This window comes from Musa acuminata, chromosome BXJ3-6 (assembly GCF_036884655.1).
Source record: "Musa acuminata AAA Group cultivar baxijiao chromosome BXJ3-6, Cavendish_Baxijiao_AAA, whole genome shotgun sequence".
NCBI classification, from domain to species: Eukaryota; Viridiplantae; Streptophyta; class Magnoliopsida; order Zingiberales; family Musaceae; genus Musa; species Musa acuminata.
The window spans coordinates 33,143,197-33,164,119 of NC_088354.1; the positions used below are offsets into that span (position 1 = coordinate 33,143,197).

Genomic DNA, 20,923 nt, shown 5'->3' on the forward strand with positions numbered 1-20,923 from the left:
GTTACTTATATAAAATTTAAAAAAAAATAAATAATGAAATTAGATATAAGTCAGATTATATATATACATATATATATATATAATAATAATAAATTTTGGAGGTTGGGCTTGCATAATTTTCTGAGAGACATACACTTATGCCTATTACCATCCCCTTTTTATAATATGATCCTATTGTATTAAAAATTCATGGTAGGACCCGAGGACTAACGTACGATGTCTCTAATAGATATTATCATGACATTATATCATGCCGAATTAGCTCATTTTTCATGATGCCATAAGAATATATCATGCCAAATTAACTCATATTTGGATATGCTACGATTATCTACGTCACCTTTCTTTCCATATCACATTACTCGTACGATCTGCGCGTTCGCATGAAGGACAAATTGCGATGCTGCAGCAGATTGTTTAGTTCGTATGCGGGCGATGCTGGACGAGTCACTTCACGCAGATTCTCTCTGCGGTTGACTGCACATCAAGAATTACAATATAACAGACTAAAAATATCATGCGTTAGATATAGAAAAGTTAGTAAGAGGCAAAGCATTTAAATTAAACAATTACTGGTCGGGAACAAAACGAAAGGTGTGAAGCCTGTCAGTGTCACTGCAGCAGTTTTTAGTAAGACGCATACCGCACTGTGTATCGAACGCATTAATCATAGCAATTGGAGATTCATAAATTACCAAGGGATCAGTTCCATAAAAGAACCCCCATAAAATATACACATGGTGTGGAAACAAAAGGACAGGCATCCTTCCACTACATAAATCGATTAGCCGAATCAGCATTTACAATCCTCCCTCTACCAGAAGTACATAGCTTTAGTCCTCGTTGCTCCACAGATAAATTCCGTCAGATATATCCACAATCGCTGATGCTGTTAACTGGAGTATCTGAGACCAGGGGCTCTAATAAGACAGATCAGTTCTCCCAGATTTCATCCCAGTGAAATACAAACATGTGAAACAGCACAAAAAAGGCAACATATTCGAAGAGAAATTACTACTGCTTCATTCTATCGGATCGTTTTCTGTGACTATGGACCAATTATTTGTTGTCAGAGCACCGTCAATTCTGGAGGAAGACTTGTTTCTCATATTCTTTTGAGGCATTATTTTCTTGATGATTGGTTGCTCTAGCTTCCTGCTTTTGCAGTAGGATCAGAGTTATCTAATTTGTCCACATGTATAGCAAATCGTAATCTAATGCTTCCAAATTAAACAAAGCATTTTCCATTATCTATAAATGTTATTGAGCCTTTTTTGCATATATTTTCAGTATCGATGCACCTGAATCAATTGGAGAAGTTCCTCAAGTTCGACTCTGATATCTGAGAATGTGGGCCGTTCTGCAGGAGCTGCCTCCCAACATCTCTGCATCAAGTCCAACAATCTAGGATGCATGTATTCGGGCAGTACAGGACGAAGCCCCTAATATTGGAAGTAAACATGATATAAGCTTCTAAATGAATGACATCCATAATCGATAGCACAGTTACGTCTTCTGGTAAAAGCTTTTGATGATAAAATTTCCAGACCATGTAAAACAAACAGTGTATAGAAATAATTACAGAAATATATGACAGAAAGAAGGAAAAAGAATAACTAATGAAAACATTTGAAGAAAGGGTTTTTCTTCTGGGTTCTACAACAATGCATAAATGTGCTGGCATTACGTTATATCCTTGTGGCACCATCAACTAGCAAAATGGAGTAAAGTGGATATGGGTGTCATATGGATTATGACTTATGAGTGCCACTGATTAGCCATGTTAGCACCGATATTTAGTGTACATTTTTGTGTGGACACGGAACATCATACTTTAGTTTTTAAACATCCAATGATGGTTGGTCTATAATATTCTAACATCTTCTTGCCTTAATCTGGCTTCCGACTTTTTTTTATCTGCATGTGTGAACCAGCTCTTTACAGAGAGAAGCATAAATGACTGGAAAGGAACTGTACATTTGAAAAAAGATACTTCAAAGAGACAGTACACATGAAAGAAAAACTAATTGTGGTTTTCATGAATACGGACACGCTAATTGGTTCCGAACATGTAGTACAGTAACACATTTGACTCAAAAGCAGACAATCAAAAAGAAGGAATGAAAAACCAATTTTGTTGTTTATGGACATACAAATTGGTTTTAGACACTTACCATGAGCATCTCATTTGGCAAGAAGAACAAGAAGTGATAAATGGATAGAAGACAATTGCTTTAATGTCATATAAGAATTATGTTCCGATTCCATAAGAATACAAGCATAAGTCTACAAGGCTTTAACCAACTGGGTCCTGGCCTACTGGTGGTCTATCTCCCTCAAACCATGTTTAATTATAATGGCATTTCAGTGACCACATACTTTCTCCAAGACAAAAAAAGGGTCATTTGTCGCCAGTCATTACTAATAATATTAAAAGCTATACATGATAAATTTCATATAAAACAAATCCAATATTGGGACGCATTATTTGACATGATTCTTGTTGTTTGATTCAAGAATCCAATAAGAATGCCACAATTTCAATACTTTGAGATCGCTATATAAATCACATGAATAGAAAAGGTGACTTTTGTTCCATTTATCAAAATACAGACCTGTCTCACTCCTAGGGCAGCTTGCAGAGGTGTCATGGTCTCATATGGGATCTGTGTATCAACACATTATAACAATGCCATATTAGATGGTATGACCCTTCATTCACAGTCAATCTCATATAAACAAGTTGAACTGGGAAAGCTTTGTTAACCTTCGATGTTGTGAGCTCCCAAAGTACAATTGCAAAACTAAATACATCTGCCTTCTGATCATATGGTAGATGATTTATAACCTAGAGAAAGACATAAATATGTTTGAACCATAAAAAGATATGGACCATAACTTCAATTTAATACAACACAGAAAAAATAAGATAAGTAATATCTACATTATAGAAGAAAATGCTGATATATCCTACAGCAATTTCCAACCAGAAAAGGGGAATATATTTAAAATTTCAGATCTGTCTCACTGGCAACTGTAGTTTAGTATCTCTATTACTTCTATAGTACAACAAGGATATACAGCCTCCATGTCACGAATCAATCTGAGATGGGATAACTGATACACTTGCAGGTAACAATAGGTCCACCCATCTTATAAGACAATCTAGTCTTTATCCACTTTCAATGTGGAACTCAATGGGGTGTCACACTCCAGTTTCTCTTTTTAAGTATTGTATTACAAATACTTTTGCATTTTTATTTTTAACTAATCTTCCATGCATAGTTCAAAAAAAAAGGTCTGTACGTACCACATCGACCAAGAACTGGCACCAAGATCGGGTGATGTGCCCAATCTGGTCCATAACCCTTTTTTTTTTAAAATATCCTCAGCCTGCTGTTGACATCCAATGCATCCCCACTCCTCAGCCTCCTTTCTTCTCCTTTTCCTTCTCTCCTTTTTCTCCTCATTTTCGTACTACTTTCCATTCTCCTTCTTTCCTTCTCCTTGTCCCCCTCTTCACTCCCTCTCTTTTGTTTGCACCATCTGGTATGCTGGCATATCATGTCAGTATGCTGGTACATCTGGGACACATCAGTCTGCCAGGACTGGTACGGATGCAATATCGAGATCTAAAACCATGCATCAGTGTCCACATAATTACATGCATTTGTCCTTGTATGCACCATCTAAAACAAAGTTTATTGACTTATGAGATTTGAAAGACACCAAACTTAGTGCCCAACATATCATCTTTAAAAGATTGTGCACAGTCATGTTAAGTTTCAAGATAGTTTCTACTACACCTGATATATGCTTGTACATAAGAGCATGTTACTCGCATATCAAATTTTAGATTCATATGGAATTGTTTCTCTATATTCCATCCTCATTCTTCCTGATAGTTTTTGGGGCCTACAGCCTGTTCATGGTCCAGAAGGCACTAACTCATGCACTTAGACACCATTTATACTTACAGGCTAATGTATACAGAGTGCAATTGGACATTTATATATTATCTGGTGACGGTATTTTAGATCTGGTATTCAATAGAACAGAAAGATTAAAAGTGAATCTATTATTCTACGAGTAAAAGCAAAGTGATTAAATTGGAGCAAAGCATCTATAGATTTGCATGAATTAGATCACAACCATCTTATCCCCTTTGGTTCCCAAGATCTGGTTGACCCTATAACCATAGGTCAATGGCCTAACACGAGATGGTAGTGGCATCACATTAGGGCAGGTCACTTCGAGTCACAAAGGAGGTTCTGCAATCAACAATATGACAAATCAAACTTAAATATTTAGCCCTAAAATTCCATTAAATAAATTTGGACATATTTTTTCAAGGACAACTTGAACTTTAACCTAAGGGAACAACTGGGCCATCTGACTGAGAAAGGGAGGCAACCAGCTCTGCATAGCTTACCACTAGCATGAGGTCTCACAAGGAAGCAAAATGTTTTATAAGAGAAATAAATAAGCCATGCCTTAGATATTGAAATGTAATGTGAGAAAAGGAGACTCTGCAGAGCTGATCACTAGCATGGAGATCTCACGAGGAAGTGTAGTCAATATAAGGATGTGGAGGTGTATAGAATATTTCAAGAAAAGATAGAATAAGGAATGTTACTATTTGTAAATAATTAAGTGTAGCTCTGATGTATGGAAATAATTATTAAGATGTAATGGATATGTTTAAAGAAAACCTATTGATCCCTTGGTCAAATGAGACATACATTAAAACTGGTGGGACAAGAAGAGAGAAAATCTAAAAAAATAAGAAATAATCAAAGAAGATTTGATTGTTCATAGTTTAACTAGAAATTTTGCCTTAACCAGATCTCAATGGTTAAAAAAATTCATATAACTAATGGGCATTCAAGCTTGTTGAAATGATAAATAAAATATGAAGAATTAGATTCTTAAAATTCTGTGAAATTGTTCTCTAAATGCATATGTTTCAAATAATGGAATCTTGTCATTATATAATCTAAATTACAGCAAAAGACCCAATTAAAGACATACCTCAGGCGCCATCCATCTATATGTCCCAGTTTCTGCTGTCATAACTCCAGCTTGATTCTGTATCCGAGCAACACCAAAGTCTGCCACTTTCACAACCTAAATAATAATTGGTGGAAAGAAATCTTAATTCATAAAAGATAACTAAAGGAAACATCACATGCTTGTGAAAATGTTCTTGACACTAAAAGAGACATATATATCAGAAAAAATAAAAATTTAGACTATAGAAAACAATATACCAACTTAAATTCTTGTAACAAAAGCTGAGAACCAAAATGTTACACTATTTACAAAATATGGTTCGATCTCGATTTCTGGGTGGTGTCACAAATGGCGGACAGTCACAAATCATGAATATTCTTGACTCGTGCATTGGCGCAAACCCTAAGGCTTAAGCATCTTAAACAAAAAAGAAGAAGAAAAAAATAAAACCAAACCGAACAGCCCAAAGAGGGACAGTCGGTGTCTCAGTTCATGTCCAGACAAATAAATATCAGCTGAATCAAACCCCAGTCCAGACAAAGTCAAGTTCCATGAATTAAGGACACCTTCTCTTTGCTAAATCATTTTGTAGAATATAAAATATCTCATGTATATAGGGATGGCAGTAGGATTTCCAACTGACTTCAAATAGGGCTACTGGTTTTTTGGGTGGAGAATGACAGTCTAATCCTTTTTTTCTTTTGTTAATTTACTCAGATGTAAGTGGTGACTTTTGAATGTGTTTTAGAAAGTAATTAAAGATTGTATTCATGAGAAATAGTATGGAAAGCAGCTATGCCTCTTGATATAAGGGACATACAAGATTGCTATCCATGAGGAGGTTGGCTGTCTTCAGATCTCTATGAATAATGTTGTTCTGATGTAAATATTCCATTCCCTTGCATATATCAATTGCAAATTTCAGCAGCATAGTGAGCTCAAGGATGTTATGATGCTTATGCAGATAGTCATACAGGTTTCCTCCATGCATGTACTCTGTATAAAAAATGCAATACACACCGGATAAGCACAATATATCAACATGACCAGAATCAGCACAAAAGTATAACACTGAAAGTAGTTCTGCTGCTAAAGTGAAAGAAACATGAGAATGAAAATGAACATCTGAAAAACAGCATATCAACAGATATATCAACATAAAATAAACCAATGAAACTATAGGAGATTCTTAAGTCTATCGACTTGCAACACACAGCTTTTTGACATGACCAGGAAGTGAGCAAACATACACATTGAATAGCAATGACCTTATGAATGTTAAGATGATTAATTATTGCAAGCAACAGTGTGTTGTATGTATAAGTATTGTAGATAAGTAATACTCATTTGGTATACCATATACACATTATTTGGAAAAGAAAACTTTTAAAATAAATAAAGTTTAAAGTCTTAGTCTGGTGCTGATACCAATCAACTACTGGATTGGTATAATACCCGCATGGATTCACTGCACAAACACTCGATACAGGTTGATTACACCCAACCAGAGCGAGGAAGATGAGGATTGGTGGAGAGAGGAAGACGAGAACCGGTGGAGGTGGCCGAGGAGGATAAGGCGGAAGAATAGGAGGCAAAGAGGGAAGTGTAAGGTTATTAGGATCACCATTTAGAATAATCAAAATAAATCAATTAAAGCTGGCTTTGTTAACTATCATATTATAAATGTTTCTTTTTGGAATTTAAAATGTTTTTGGATTCTCTTTTTTTTTATGCCATAGAACCACCTGGTTTTTGTATCTTAACTTTCTCCCAAATATGTTTTTGGAACTTCATAATGTTTTTGGATCCTTTTATGCTTTTATGTAATAGAACCACATTGAATCAAAGTCCACAAAAAATGCTCATAATTACTCAAATTAATTCCTAAGGCCCTTATACATTATACAATTAACCAACTATATAACAATTCAAAAGACAGCTATGCATAAGAATCCTAACATAATGGTTTCTGTGAAACACTAAGATGCTTAGTATAACATGCAAATACCTACAACCCTCGAGCTGCAATAGGGTACCCTTATCACCACACAACTTCGATCCTAATCTCATCATTGTATCAAGATAGTTATTTTCAGACCTTTATCAACATCATATTTCTAGAACATGTGCTTCCTTCAAACTGATCTCTCTTATCTGTTACTGCACCCTGCTAGTCTGCTTTCTTCATTAACAACAATCTATCTGTGGCATGCCAAACCTACCTACATCATGCAGACAATGAACTTTAGATTTTAGACTTCTCATGCATAGATTAGGTGAAAAACGGAACAAACAATCAGCCAAGGATTCCCATTCTGGTTAGTGGGAGTACCACCCAGCATGTACTGCACCAAGGGATGCTCAGCTTCAGGATCATATAAACACCTAAATTGGCATCCTAAAAGCTATAGGTTAGAGTTGATAACTTTTAAGTTTCGACAAAATAAGTGAACTGTTGATGGTCCCCTCTCCTCCTCTTGCCTCTTCCTCATTCGCGATGATACCCTCTGCACTTCCTCAGCATGTTGTACTGTACTAACAGCAAGCATAGTACCAGCTGCCACAAGGCCCGCAACAAGTTCCAAACAGCAAATTCAAAGGCTTACTAATGGATATAAACAAGAGAGAGATAGAAGGTAAGATGAGAGAGATAGAAGGCAAGACGATGATGACAGAAGGTAGTGGCACCTCAGATACGTGCATACACCAACCAGGATAGAGTAAGAGACATGTTTTAATCTGGTGCCATAAACATCAATGTTTGGCATACAATTTTCTCAACTCCTATTTTCTTTGTTATATTTTATTGTTTTCTACATTATTTTATCATTAAGCTATTACTTGGTTGGATTTTGATCCCACTGATCTAGTCCAACTAATCCTGGTCATACTGTCTCTAGCCAATCCCAATATTGATACAGATTGTGAATTATTTATACTTGACGCCATCAGTGTTGTTATGATGTCACTGATGCAATCAGACATGTGAACACCCATTGGACAACAATCAGAACAAACACCAGTCACCAAGTTGATCCGTTACACATTATTGGAATATTTTATTACCTTCCTATATTCCTATTACAAAGACATTGCATGTGAAATTGGAAGATGACAAGATGTCTAAAACTCAAACCTGAAAGCATAAACAGAAGAGTAACAAAGTGAAAGATAGTTGTCGGAGTTTAAAAATAAGCAACCACCACAACTTACAAGGTTACTAACCATGAAAAATGGAAGTTCTTAAAGATCAAAAGAAGCATGTATAAGTTATAGAATACAATAGTCTAAATGATGGACACTGATTCTAAAAATTAACAAAGCAGGAAAAAAAGTCAACATAGCAAAACATCTTTCATATATAGTTATGAACTAGCTAGTATAGTTCCCATGGATGAGCTGGTCACATATAAACCTGATTTCAAATAGAAAGATTACCTGTTACTATGCAAAATTGTGAGGGCTTTGTGCACGCACCAATAAAACGAACAACATTTTCATGTTGGATTTTCCTGAAAGGACCCACAATTATCATAAGAACCTTGTAAAAACCAAGAAAGCACAATGCAAGCTAATTACTAACAAGAAAATCAATTAAAATGTTGTGATATAATTATCATCTTTCAGAGCATTCAATGACAAGCTGCTCCTCCAAGTAGCAAGTAAATTACCAGAATAATAGAGGACATGACAAAATTTCCATGGACAAAGATGTAATCATTTACTTTAAAATTGACACTTCTTGATGGAACTCTAGTAGTAGAGATTCATTTAGATGATCTGATCGAATAACTTTAATCGCGACATCCTGACCCAAATAACTGCCACGGAACCTGTAACAATTTTTTTTTAAATCATAACGAGCACATTAGCTTGGTCCATCATGTAAAGTGAATGATATTGTAGTATTATTTGACTTACAGATCTCCACAGGATCCAGATGCAATTTTCTCTCCCATTTTCAACAATTTTCTCTCAATATCCCAGTCATCAGCTTTTAGTTGCACAGCAAGTATCCTCTCAGTGGCTGAAGAATGAGATGAACCCGACCAGGAACCCTGTAAAATTCAAAAGACCACAATGGAAACTGTTTCTGCATTAATTTCACAATAGATTATCATATCCTAACCTCAAACCAAGATGGAGCCACAACGTAAGCATAGCTATCCAACATCCAAGATTATTAGCATATCTCATGAACAAAACACGGACGTAGCACAAATTTCCTAAAAATGACAAGTTAGCACTGAAGTAAAGGCAAAGGAAAGAGTTTTGGTGATCCACAAATTTAAAAATTATGTTCATTGAAGCAAGATTTTTAAAAATTGGTCCAGTACCGATTTCAAGGATCTATCAGACTGGGATGACACCAATAAACAAGCCACAAACCAACTTGTACCTTCTGATATCATTTAATAAAATAATAGAAATTTAGTAAAATTAAAATTCAGTAGCTAAAGTAGCATCCTCAACATTCAGTAACTAAACTTTAAAAAGAAGATATATCCAATCATAATCTTGTAATAGTTGAGACATTATTGTTGTAGTATCCTGTAATAAACATCAAGGTTATATATCTCAGTCCAGTACGAATACTGGTCGTTGGCCAAACCAGTTTGATGCTGGTACTGCAAGGTGTATGATGTGCGACCAGTTTAGGTCCAACCAGAGGATGGCTTCTAAAGAAATGTACGTGACGGTGTGAGTCCTAGTTGTTCCATTTCTTAGACATTGGAGATTACCAGCAGTTCGATGCAATTTGGTGATATTGTAGCACATTGTAGCTTTAAATGGATGATGCTTTATGAATAATCACATTAAATTGAACTTCTCTCAACAGCCTTTTCTTTGTATAGTGCATATAAGTACTTCTCTATTAAACCACCAAAAGTTTATCCCTCTAAAGACACAACATCTGGAGCAACTATATTGTGTAGATTTTCCGAAAGAGAAGATGTAAGCTACTTCAAAATTCAAAAAAAGGCGACACATCACAATGGTCCCCTAACAGCTTGGATATCTGAGCTAAATTCCCCATGTTTAGTTGGATAAAGAACAAAGACCGAAGTACCAGCACCTCATACAACTCTAAAAGAAATAAAAGTAACACATATCCATAGCAAAATGGTCTACTTCTTTGATGGAAGGCAAATGGATAATAACAGTACAAAGGAAAAGGAAAAAGATCTTTACACCTCATTTCTAATAATTGCTGCCTCAATCTCCTTGTGCAAATCATCTGTATCCTGAGCACAGTATTGTAAAATCAGCAACCCTTAGCAACAAGACCCTAGCATAGCATTAAAGAAATAAGAATCATGATGTCCCTAGGTTATCTAGAAGGGTCAACATGAGATGGCTGTTAATCAGGGAGCATCATGTGTTCATCAGTCCAATGTCTATAAAACATAAAGATTTCATAGTTTAAACAACACAGCAGCTAAGAGAGAGAGAGAGATAAAGATGAAATCAATGATAGTATTAAATAAGCTCAATCTGAGTCAAAGTTTAATACAACTAGATCACCAACATCAAAGATCAACAGACAGAGAACATAAGTCTTCCTCATAGAGAGGAATATCTATTCAGTTCACCTAAGGTTCATTTTCAACAGTTTCAGCTATGAAAATCATCAAAAATATTAAAATAAGAAGAAGAAAGAACTTGAGTTTCAACAGAGTAAACCAATCACACTGACCTAATTCAACAGATATCACTAACACTTTTGCATAATCAGCTAAAACCACTAAACTGCCCAAAGAACTCATAAGAAGTTTCACATCATGACTGGCATAAAATTAAAGTACTAAATTAAATGCTTCTAATAAGATGAAAATTACAAAGTATATCTTTGTCTTCTTTTCATAAGAAAAGGCAAAAAAGATACCCAAATTCATCAAGTTACAACAGTACAACAATTGCATTAATTAGACATACTAATGATGCTTCCAGCATTCTACCATGGTGTAGCACTTTCAGTTTAGTTTACTTATCGCAAAGAAAAAGAGACTGCATCTAGTCCGAATGTATGCTCCCCTTCAGGTCAATTTGAAAAGTGTGATTGTTTCATAATTTCTTTCTGTACAATTATATGTCTAGGCATAAGAAATAAATTTGAAATCAACAAATGGATTTCACACTGAAAGCTTACCTCTTCAGACCACCCATCAACAACAAATACGTCCAAAGAATAGCCATCTATTGTTGAAAAGACATGAGCCTCCCGGATGTTGAGTCCAATATCAGATAACAATGTTGACAGCTAAAAGATGACATTGCAGTCAGAATAGTTTGGATGGTGAATGAAGACACAAAATAATGAAACAAACTATATCACCTACAGTATTATCAAAATAAGTAAAGGGAAAAGAAAATATACCAAGTCTGCTTGTTATCTGGCAATTCATCGAAAAAAGAATGCAATAATCTTCAGCACCAAATACGAATATGAATGGTTATAATGTAAACAAAAATAGAGAAAACCACTCATACACGAGAAATAACTAATATGAAAATACTATTTCTGAAATCCATGTGAAACATGTCCTTTATACCACGTGCTGTGCAACAGAAGCATAAACCATCCAGTGAAATTTGAGAAAGAGAGGAAGAAGCACAGATATAATTTGATATCTGCAGCTTTGATATGACCAATTGGCCATTAACCAGCATCACAAAATAGTAAGATCAACATAAGAGGGGCTAAAGCTCATAACTAAGTAGAGCGTGTACCTCCATGCACGAACCAACATGAAAAACCATTCGTTTTACTGAAAATTCAAATACCAGCTGTACCACTCAGTACAGTCCAGTAGTTATCGCTCCAATAGGGGACCAAAAGAAAGAGAAGGTAGAGGAGGAGGTGGTGGAAAAGGAGAAGGTGAAAGAGGTAGTTGAGGAAGCTGCGAGTCTTGTGAGGAAGAAGAGGCAGCAACAGCGATGCAGCAGGATGGAGAATGCAGTGACAGCAGGAAGGAGGAAGAGGCGGAGAGCACTGCATGAAAGACAGAAAAGGGAGGGGGAGAGAGAAAGAGAGAGAGAAGGAAGGAAAAAAAACTGAGCTGTTAGAAGCTATAAAACATTAAATGAATTATGGGGTATCGGATAGTATGCTTACCAACCAGTACCTTGGTTTTAACTAGTAAAACAGAACGACATGCCTGGTAAGTTAATCATATTGAACCATAAGCCCGGAACACTTCAACTAGGCAAAAACTGGTGGTCCATGTGCCAGTATACAGTCGGCCTGACAAACAACAGTCTGTACTAGCCGCACGCCCTAGGCATTAGCTAGATACATATTTGGCTAAGTTATCACCTAGATACATACTGGGCTAGATACATAAATGCTCCTCAAAGTATAAAAGGATAGGAAAAGATGTCAGAGGCAATGATCCATTGTTTTGACAATTGGACATAATAGTAAGCAAATGTACTTACATGCCCCAAAAACCAAGGAATTAAATCTTGGGTAGAAATTTTGTATCAGTGCTAGAGGGGAATAGTACAATGTCATTACAATAAAAATATTGGAAACAACAATTCATGCTTAGAATAATAAAATAAGGGATATTAATGGATAACCTTGGATCAATGCATATTGACCATTCCATAACACACTAGACATTTCATCAACATCCTCAAGTGAATTGGCACCAGCCCGACATGCCATTGGCAAAAGAGAAGAAAAAGGAGAGATGCAAATCATAGGTCCAATTACATAAACTTTGGTTCAAAACAAATTTACTTTGAAAACCTAGTTTTAATTATCATATTTATACATATAAGTGAATTTAGCATATAATATATACGTATATGCTTTCAGTCATTTAGTGTATATAAAAATTACTTTTATTTTATCTGTTCCAATTCCTTTTATTTGCTCATGTAATGTCAATCACTACGTACATAACTTGTCCATCCTGAACTACACACAGTTAAACTAGAAATTTGGACTTTCAAGTACAAGTAGTAGTATTGCAATATACAGTAACTAAAACAATTTACTTATAGGCAGCATATTGAGCAAAGGAAAAATCTGAAGCTTTTGAAGAACCCATTTCAATATTATTAATTTAGAAAGTAAAGCATAGAAAGGTAGCAAATAAACATCTCAAAGAAAATGTTAAGGTTAAAAGGTCTGATGACAAATTAAGTGAGAAATTTGCAACGATTTGGAGGTGAAAGAATTCTACATTTTTAGTTGCTTCTATTTATAACAGGTCATAGAAATAGCAAAGAGGAAATGAAGGAGTATCAAAGGCAAGGAAATAAGTGGTTCAATATGGACACTGGCTAGACTATTCTATGCATATAAATTTACAAAAAAGATCTATGCCTATCAGTATTGTGATCCATACCTAGACTTGGAATGGACTGGTATAATTATAGTACTAGTCCAACCCAAGGTCAGTATTGATATTCAACAGGTATCTAAAGAAAACTCAATTACTACACTTTTACTATTAATTAGGGAATGAGAAAGAACCTTTGTTTATCCAAGCTCACTTCCTAACTCTGCCCAACACAGCATACTCTTTAGTGTTCAGATTCTAATACCACTTGGTACGGAGGATGTGTAGAGAGTTCAAACTAATTATCTACAGAAAGTTTCCAAAAAGGTTAAGTGCATCTTCATGTCTCATTGGGTAAGTATATGATAAAATACGGACATTAAGAGTAAGCTTTTTTGATAGAAGTCATTGTTATAAAGAACCTATATACTCACAGAATATTCATGCTAGACAATCGAATGACAAGCTTGTGTTCTGTTTCCAACTAGCATATTAAAATACATGATTTGGAAGGTAAAGCTAGTAGAACTTGACAAATGCAAATGGATGCATCAGATCCTGTTGTTGCAGAACCTGAAGAGGACCAAATGTACATAGAGATGCAAACCATTGCATCATATCCCGCCATTGCAGAGCCTAAGGAGGACAAAATGTACATACACTTGATCACTTGCATATTCATAGTTCAAAGTTCAAACCCATGATAGAAGCGGAAAAACCTGACCACTGTTCCAACTCCTACCAACATAAGTTGTAAAATGACAATATACTATGAATGCACCACAACAAAATTATGAATCAAAGAGAAGAATAAGCACACCATCAGCTGTCAAACAAATTTTATAAAGAAAAGTGTCAGTTCAGGAATTCCTAAAGAAATGAATCACTATTAGTGACATAAAATAGTTCGCCAAGCAAGTATCTTTTTTTCCAATCTAAAAGTGAGCTTCAAGCTTATAATATGAACTAAAACAAAATATGCAATCAAGGGCCAATGGACAAAAATTATATATAAGCAGCACAAGTACCTGGCTTAGGAGCTTTGGTTTGTCAGTAGTAGAAAAGATAATTTCATGAATCACAGCATACGTAACATCATGCCTGCAATTTGGATGGGCAAGATACAGCTTTTAATATAAGAAAATTTAAAAGAATCCAAGATGTAACAAGAGAACAACTGCAAATTGCCAGTCACCAGGTGTAGTACCAACTAATATGCTTTCTCAAATTTATGTTGTGACCCCAATTAAATTCCAGAAGATTGCAAGACATAATTGACATAGTTCCTATCAACATTCTAAATATCGCTTGGACCTATCTGTGTTGGGCAGTATTTACCGGTTTGAAATTGAATAAGTACATGGACCAATCCTTTCTGGGTGATCCGGTACTCTTCCTTATTTTTTTACTTTTCTGATTTGAGGTTAACACCACCACCACCCGCCCCTCCTCCTCTCCTTTTTTCCCCTCTCCCATTGCTGCAGCACCTAGCCTTCCTCACATCTAGTGACACCTACCACTGCCCTGCTACCGCCGCCAGCCCACATGCCTTCTCCTCCTCCTCTTCTCGGTACCATGGCATGTCTCGATATACCGAGTGTTGACTTGGCCAAGCACCTGCATGGGTCCGACACCCATGAACCATGGCTCCTATAAGCTATGGTAATATGATACGAATGTCTCTCACTGACATATAAAAGGGTTTAAGTTCATCCTGATTTTATATCACATAAAAGGAAAATCCAATTTTGTTATGCAACTAACACGCAGCTGAAATAAATAGAACTCACTTGTGACACAACATGAGAACCATCTAAATGGAAACAGAAACTATAAATCAGTAGTCGGAACTAAAGATAAACCAGTTTATTCTTCTTGCTCTATTTAATTTGCACATAGAATTGAGCGATATGACACTTGGCGGTGCTATCTCTTTATGCAAGATTAACTAGAAAACTCAATGTCACCTGTAAAAATATAGATGATAATCAATAGAAATATAGCACATGACATAAATTTAGGAAAATCTTGAACAACTGAGGATGGGTGAAACTAGTAAAACGTGCAAAACAGAATCAAAGCAGAGTTCCAGATAAGAAATTAGTTAGTCATATAATATTTAATCAGGTTATGCTAGATTTCAAAATAGGATCACTAAAAGGAAAGTCTTTTATAGGTCCATCATCGTGTGTATCACCTTTAGATTATAAGTCTCATATTTATAATACAGACAGCTATTACAAATAAATAATTTTACATTTGTTCAAATGGATCTTCAATATGATTCACATCAATTAATGCTTGAGATGGATACTCATAACCATGCAGCACTAATATCATTAAATTGGAAATAATTCTTGGGTACTAAGAGTAGGTAAACACCTTGCAGAAAGAGCATCTCCAAAATCAGATTCGTCTTCAGTGTCCTCATTGTTCTTTGTCACATCCAAATTTTGTTCCTCTAGCTTTGAGCAAGATTCAAAGTTAATTCCACAATCCCCATTTCTAACAAAATATGTATGTAAAGAGGAAAATCTATAAATGCATAGATAAGCCAAATAAACATATACAGGACCTCTAACAAAGAAAATAAAAGAACATAGTAAATCAGAGAAGTAGCAATTTCACTCAGAATTTAAAAGACAGATTGTTGGAACTAAAGAGGGAAGACAAGCAAAAGATGCAGCCTAAATTCATAAGCCTATACTACATTTTCCACCTAAAATAATAAAGTCAGAAACCTGGATACTGCATTTATGTGACTTCAAAGAAAATAACACCAAATTTTGATTAACATTGTTCAGGGCAAGAAGGATAGAGAGGCTGATGGCCTAACACTAAAGATAGTTAGAAAAGGAACTTGACAATCCATATAAAATACTCAGCTAATACCCAAAACACCTTGGTAGAAACACAAAAAAGCAAGGATTTTAATTTTATATCATACCAAAGTTTCGAGATTTGTTCGGTATGGTACGGTACTGTATACCGCTCGGTATATATATATATATATATATATATATATATATATATATATAAGGAAAAAAAGGGTGATTGCCTCGTCACCCTTTTTGGAACGTGGGGAGAAGTCCCCACGCGGGCAGAAAACCGAGGCGACATCGCCTCGTTATGTATATGTACATATACATACATATATACATACATATATATATATATACATACATATATATATATATATATAAGGGCGACCGCCTCGTCGCCTCATTATATATATATATAAGTAAAAAAAATGATTTTCGGTGAGCCCGCGATGTCGCCTCTTTTCTACTCGTGTGGAAAAGAAAGTAGGGAGAAGAAATTGTTTCTTCTGCCTGTGTGTGGAAAAGAAACGCCACCTCGATGCTCAGTTTCTTCTCCCCGCGACGCCGAGGATTCTTAGCCGACGACGTCGATGCCTCGTCGCCTCAGACGAGGAGGGAGAGCGACGCCAATCTCCAGGTTCTCCTCTTCTTTCTCCCTCTTCTTTCTTCTCCCTCAATTAATACCATCGGGTAGCGGGCGGTGACGACTGATTTAGGACAGTAATAGGGCGGAAACAACCCCAATCGACAGTACCGCCCGATAGCGGGTGGTCTGTGTACCGATCTGCTGGTGAACCGATATGTGCCGCCCAATACAGACGGTATTATTCCAAATTAAAATCCTTACAAAAAAAATTATAATGTGATCCAAAATATTAACAACCACTTATTAAAGTGTCCTCAAGATCTAAAGGCAACATAAAAGAGTTACCTTACAATCAAAAGATGCCTATGATCGTTGGTGGATGCAAAATGTCTCATGCAATACCAATAGCAGATTACATCAATAGAACTCTTGAATAGTAAAAGGAACAGAAGAGTGCCATATCATTTGTTAAGCTCATCAATAAGACAAAACAAAATAGTTTAGAGAAGGTCCATAAAACCCCAAAAATGCAAAAAAGTTGTCAATGGTTCAAACTATGGAATTGCATCAATTTAGGGACGGCTATATTTAGTGAATTATTTTGCATATTTGAAAACATCAATAAAGGTGAATACGCATTGAAGCCAAGGATTCAACACAAAATATTAGTCATTAGGATCCATCAGAGAAGTCCATCAAGAAAGAATATTTAGTTGCAATTTCAAAATTATCATAAAGAAGTTGCTGTACAATTCCCATCAGTCAAGGAGACAACAGGGAACAAGATACACTTCTTATTTGCGGACCATTTTGTTACTAACCTTTCAAGCCTGAAGAAAGACCATACTGCACAGTCCAGTGCAAATCAATTTAAAGAAAGACCACCAGCAAAGGAACTGATTGAATTACATCAACATCAACCTAGAAACAAGGGAGTTAATCTACATAACAGGATCCGAGAGCCCCAACAGTTACTAGAACACTTGCACAATTAAACCAATGGGGACAAAATATCTGCTGTAGAAGCATCATAATGCAATTGAGATAAGACATATGTTCAATTTTTAGGCTGGATGAGGCATAACTTTTCCAAATCAAGAGTTATGTTTTCTGATACTTTTGTGCAACTTTTAATACTTTTAATATAAGGTTTTAGAGAGAATATGCCTCATATGTTGTATTCTACTCTTCTTGATCTATAATGGGACTCCAATTTGTATGGTTACATCAACTAGTAGTAGGGGATGGGAAAGAAAAGTGACTAGTTTAGATCTTCGGTCAGGAACCTTTATCTCTTGACTAAATAATCCTACCGTGCATAAGAAAAGAAGTCATTCAAGAGATTACATAAACAAGATGGGTAACTGAGCAGAGACAGAATGCAAGGATCTATAGTATGACTTTCTCCATCTATCTTATGTATCCTTTCTTTCTCCGCTATCATTTGATCAAAGATATCCTCTGCTGAGAGAATAAGCTAGAGATAATATATCAATAAGCAATCCCTAACAACGACAGTGTGACTTACTGGTGTCAGTTGGAACTAACATTTCATTTACTAGTTCAATATTAAAGGTTAAGAAGGTCAATGAGGAACGTTTAGGATTTACTTTCCTGATGCTATCTATATAAACTCAAGTATAAGAAACAGAGAATAATCATACCTACATAGATTTTTATCTCATTTCATAACCATGAGCATAGCTCAGACTTGTATTCACATTTATGAAACAATTCTCCCATCCTCCTTTTCCTCTAGAGAAATTCATTCAAACAAAAAGCTATTATCACATTTAATGCTGCATCAAGCAAGAAGAAAAGCAAAAACGTTCCTCTGAGACATTCTAGGCAATCATTAAATAGACTCAAGTCTCTATCCTCAATAAGACTCCATTAGGGATGATGCCTAGAAGGCACATGAGTAAGAACAGGCCTTACAAGAGCAATTAATATGTTTTCCAAATAATTTATATCTCATCCACCTGCACTTAAAAACAACTTAAGGGCACAATATCTAGCATCAGTGCATCATAATAAAACCCGAGGAAAAGGGAGATATAGAACCGTCCCAATATCAATCTTGTTTCCTGGCAATAAACTCCAACATTTGATAGAGATGTATGCGATCAGCTACTATAATCTTCATACATTTTCTTTCCTTAAACCAAAGGAACTGAAAATTTATATTGGTTTAAAGTATAGATAAAGCATAACCAAAGCTAAATAGCCCATTATAGATGCATAAAATACATAGGTCAAATATAAAAAACTATAACATGACACCCTTTCTAATCAAAATTTTTGCCACAAGTAGATAAAATTGCATTTCATGCCAAAAAGAAGCAAATAGGGTCCAGCAAGAGAATACCTTTATAAAACGGACATGGAAAACTGGCCGCTTGTCTGGGTCCTTGGCTTCTGTTAGAACTTTCTGATGTATCAAAACATCTTCTGCTCTATCAACATTCAAATCCAATTTATAACTGCATAGAAGCACAAAATCAATTGCAGTCTATCAACAATTAAGAAGAATTCTTCTTTTATAAAATTTTGATACCAAGGTTACGCAATAAAATTTTATAAAACGCATATAACTTGGTTTAGGAAAATAAAAAGGAAATCGTTTGTTATGTCACAGCATTCATGATTTACGTCATAGCAATAACATCAACTCCGGAAGAAAGTTCATACTAAGGTGACAAACACAAACAGACTCGGAATATCGCTAAAACCGGATAATTCTCCAATCAGAACTTCTTTGAATTTAGTTATTAAGAATACCATAATTCTGATTTCTTCCTACTGAAAAATGTAAAATCAACAGAGGAAAACACATAAATGACTTGATGCTAGTCGATGAAACAGCATCCCTCTTTTAAAAAATATGCTCAGAATAAGGATAACTCAGTTACGCAAAGCAGAGCAGAAGGCAGAAGCCAAATCCGCACCAAGAACCGAAACAAAACCAGAAACCCACTTATGATCAACGATCCGACGAAGATCACCTGGCCGGCAACCGGCTGAAGTGGGCATCGAACTGCTCCTTGAAGTGGGGATTCGACAGCACCTCCTCGTTCCCGCTCGCCACGAGCCTCTCGTAGATTTCGTTCTTGATGTCGTACACCCCCGGCCCTCCGACCGCCCTCGGAGGCGACGAGCTCTCCCCGACCTCCTCGATCGGCTCCACCGCTACGCCGTCCATCCCCTGCTCCTCCCCCCGACCCGATTCAAGACGGCAGTCCCGTCGACATCAATCACGAGCGACCTCGAAGCGAGACTACGGCTAGGGTCTCGGTCGAGAGCAACCGCGGGCGAGCGGGGGAGAAGGGGATCTGTCTGGTATCCGACGGAGGGCTTCAAACGGGGAAATAAGGGGCTGCGGGAAGGGCAGAATGGTCCGCGGGAGAATAGCGAAATTGCTTCTGCTCGCGGAATGTTTGGGGTGGGGAGTGAGCGACCGATATATAGAGCCATTAACCAAAAAAATCGAATTTTTAATCTTAAAAATATTATATATATATATATATATATAAAGGTGGGGGGAAGTGGAGAGGATAGGGTTCGGATAAACACTGAGCAGGCGAGGGAGAAGGGTTGGGATGGTTTACACGGCGCACATGTAGTTGCTGCTCCTCCCCCTTCATCACGCCACGTGGAAGATAATGCGGCCCTCGTGCTTCGGTCCACGTAGCCTTTCGTCCGGTCAACCGAAGCTCCCCGGCACGAAATCCCATCCCCCCCCCCCCCACCCCACCCCCCAACCAACCCCAAACTTTAGGGAGGTGGTCCGAAGCGGGAAGAGACGGGGGCCCCACGTAAATACTAATGAAGGTGCGTAGAATGGTGGGCCCCACTGCTGGGCCGTCGGCTCGATCGGACCGAACCCAAGTGGGTCGCATCGAATGTCCCCCGGTCGACACGGGTTTACGACGAGCCGGTGGCCGAGACTCGGCCAGAATTGACTCACCAAGTGAAAGAAAAACAACAAAGATCGATGAAAACATGAGTGAAAAAGACGAAAATGCCTAATATAAGTTCGTTTGTTCGGTCAACATATGATATAACTAAACATACAGTCGTATTTTGTGATCATATTTTTCAGGACAACCGGTTTGGTTTGACCAACTGTTAGGTACATCAATCCACAGGACAAACAATAAGATGTCGACAGATCACTTCGATTCAAATCGCAACTAGACGACCAAGAT

At 36.6% G+C, this 20,923-nt stretch overlaps 1 protein-coding gene across 2 annotated transcripts; it reads right to left on the reverse strand.

The window, feature by feature from the left end:
* Positions 1-667: 667 nt before the first annotated feature.
* On the reverse strand, positions 668-20,157 carry LOC135641022 (serine/threonine-protein kinase STY17-like). 2 transcript variants are annotated; one of them, XM_065156004.1, is made up of 15 exons: positions 19,721-20,156; positions 19,084-19,198; positions 15,690-15,772; positions 14,336-14,408; positions 11,165-11,275; positions 10,209-10,259; positions 8,935-9,071; positions 8,739-8,846; positions 8,452-8,525; positions 5,834-6,009; positions 5,032-5,127; positions 2,768-2,848; positions 2,616-2,666; positions 1,302-1,442; positions 668-1,155 (listed from the first exon to the last, which is right to left on the reverse strand). In XM_065156004.1, the coding sequence occupies exons 1-15, from the start codon at positions 19,915-19,917 to the stop codon at positions 1,081-1,083; spliced, it is 1,569 nt and encodes a 522-aa protein (XP_065012076.1). In that variant the 5' UTR covers positions 19,918-20,156; the 3' UTR covers positions 668-1,080. The 2 variants fall into 2 exon arrangements, with proteins under 2 accessions (XP_065012076.1, XP_065012077.1); XM_065156005.1 differs by lacking the exon at positions 10,209-10,259 and having other exon boundaries at positions 19,721-20,157.
* Positions 20,158-20,923: the final 766 nt, after the last annotated feature.

Bases quoted from the DNA above. Each gene is read 5' to 3' on its own strand.
- LOC135641022 (XM_065156004.1), bottom strand. From the start codon at position 19,917: ATGGACGGCGTAGCGGTGGAGCCGATCGAGGAGGTCGGGGAGAGCTCG. The intron at 5,128-5,833 runs GTATGTCCCTTA...ATTATTATTTAG, and splicing joins TCCTCATGGATAGCAATCTT to GTTGTGAAAGTGGCAGACTT. The intron at 1,443-2,615 runs GTCTGTATTTTG...TTCCAATATTAG, and splicing joins CTGCCCTAGGAGTGAGACAG to GGGCTTCGTCCTGTACTGCC.